We start from the raw sequence: 2,451 nt of genomic DNA on the forward strand, positions 1-2,451 counted from the left end.
CTTCTTCTCCTCCCCCACCCTCTCCCCCCTCTCCACCTTCCCTCCCTCCTCAACAAAACTAACTCCCCTTCTTCCCCCCTCTCTCTCTCTCTCTCCCACACCCTCCTCCTTTCCCCCACCCCTCCCTCAACAACAAAACTAACTCCCCCTCTCTCTCTCCCTCTCCCAAACTCCCCCCACCTCCCTCCCTCCTCCCCCCCACTCCTCCCTCAACAACAACAAAACTAACTCCCCTCACCCCCTTCCTCTCTCTCTCTCCCACCCCCACCCTCTCTCTCTCCCACACTTCTCCTCCTTCTTCCCCCTTACTCCTTCCTCAACACCAAACCATTCCTCTCTCTCTCCCCCCCACCCAGGCGACCCCCGCTACGAGGTGGTGGAGGACCAGCAGGATGAAGGATTCCGCAACATCCTGGTGATCCACGACGCGGACTCGCAGGATTTCGGATCCTACAACTGCTCGGTTGTGAACGAGTACGGCGTCGCCAGGAAGCAGATCCGGCTCAACGAAGAGAGTGAGTGTTGGTTGTTGTTGTTGTTTGTGGGTGTTGTTGTTGTTGTTGTTATTATTATTGTTATTATTATAATTATTATTGTTGTTGGTGTTGGTGTTGTTGTTGTTGTTTGTGAGGGTGTTGTTGTTGTTGTTGTTATTGTTATTATTATAATTATTATTGTTGTTGGTGTTGTTGTTGTTATTGTTGTTGTTGTCGTTGTTGTTGCTGTTGTTGTTGCTGTTGTTGTTGTATCTATTATCATTATCAATATCATTGTTGTTGATAATTTTTTTATCATTATTGTTATAAATGGTATTGTTGTTATTATCCTTGTTATTGTTATTATATCACTATCCATTTTATTATTAATAGCATTATTGGTCTTATTATCATTATTATAATTGTCATTGCTGTAATTACTTTTAGTAGTAGTACTACTACTACACACACAGAAAGAAAGAAATTGAGAGAGAGACAGAGGGACAGAGAGGGAGAATGAGAGCTAAGAGAGAGAGAGAGGAGAGACAGGGAGAGAGAGAGAGAGAGAGAGAGAGAGAGAGAGAGAGAGAGAGAGAGAGAGAGAGGAGAGACAGAGGAAGAGAGAGGAGAATGAGAGCTAGCTGGGAGAGAAGGGAGAGAGAGAGAGAGACAAGAGGAGAGAGAGGAGAGACAGAGGGAGAGAGAGAGGAGAGAGACAGAGGGAGGGAGAGAGAGAATGAGAGAGAGAGAGAGAATGAGAGCGAGAGAGAGAGAGAGAAAGAGAAAAAGAGAGAGAGACGCACACATACTACACACACGTACATACCCCCCCCGATTTTTTTATTTTCCCTGAAGCCAGCTGCCCATTCCTCTCGTGCCCCCCTCCCCCCTCCCCACATACAAATTTCTACTCCCCCGCCATGAAGCAAAACATCAGAGTAGCGAGAAAGTGGCACTAACAAGATATTTTGTCACTGGGAAAATAATAATGAAAAAAAGAAGAAGAAAAATAATAAAAAAAAGAGAGAGAGAAGACGGTTGCTCGTACCTCAAGGAGTTTACGAGATTGCAACTTGCAATATAACTCGTGCGCTCTCCCCCCTCCCCCCTCTCCCCCTCTCCCCCTCCCCTCCCCCTCCCCTTGTCAACTTGCAATATAATTCTTGGGCGGAAACTGGTAAACAACACTGATATAATAACTGCTGTAAGAGAATTAAAAAGGCAGAGAAGGAGGAAGAGAAGAAGAAGAAGATGGAGGTTATGGTGATGATGATGATGAGAAGGAGGAGGAGGATAATAGTGATGATGATGGTGATGATGATGATAATGATGGTGGTGATGATGGTGAAGAGGAGGAAGAGAAGATGGAGGAGGAGGATAATAGTGGTGATGATGGTGAGCAGGAAGAGGAAGAGAAGAAGAAGACGGAGGTGATGGTGATGATGATGATAAGGAGGAGGAGGAGGACGATAATAGTGGTGATGATGAGGAGGATGATAATATTTTTATATATATAAAGAGAGAGAAAGAGAGAGAGAGAGAACGAAAAAGAGACAGACAGACAGACAGACAGACTGCTAGTCAGAAACCAACCAACCACCCGACACAAAGCCTCGACAAACCACCAAACGAAGCCTCCCACCCGGACGCCCACCACCGGCGGCGGAGGAACAGCCAGCAACCCAAACAACGCCCACCCTAACCCCCCACCCCACCCACCCCCGCCCACCTCTCCCCCCGCCCGCGCCGAGACGAAACAGACACACCAGCTCCCGTCGTCAAAGAAAAGGGAGAGACAAAGAGGAACAAAGAGAGAGAGAGGGAGAAGAAGAAGAAGAAGATCAGGAGGAAGAGACTTGAAAAGCGGGCGGTGTCCTTTGTGTTGCAAATGCAGAACACATTGATTGTCTGTGCGGGACCGTTGCTGGTAATCCCTTCGTTAACAGTGGCTCAGATGTCCCTCTTTTTCTTTCGC

The 2,451-nt window shown here is 47.2% G+C and overlaps 1 protein-coding gene across 1 annotated transcript in view; it reads left to right on the plus strand.

Annotated features, from left to right (window-relative positions):
• Nucleotides 1-356: 356 nt before the first annotated feature.
• The window catches only part of LOC113817508 (putative uncharacterized protein DDB_G0271982), a gene marked incomplete at both ends in the record, with an annotated part of 22,223 nt that continues 20,128 nt past the window's right edge, over nucleotides 357-2,451 (plus strand). The window contains 1 exon segment of the mRNA XM_070119398.1: nucleotides 357-515. Within this exon segment, the coding sequence (XP_069975499.1) occupies nucleotides 357-515 (159 nt within the window).

Source organism: Penaeus vannamei, unplaced genomic scaffold (assembly GCF_042767895.1).
Source record: "Penaeus vannamei isolate JL-2024 unplaced genomic scaffold, ASM4276789v1 unanchor144, whole genome shotgun sequence".
NCBI classification, from domain to species: domain Eukaryota; kingdom Metazoa; phylum Arthropoda; class Malacostraca; order Decapoda; family Penaeidae; genus Penaeus; species Penaeus vannamei.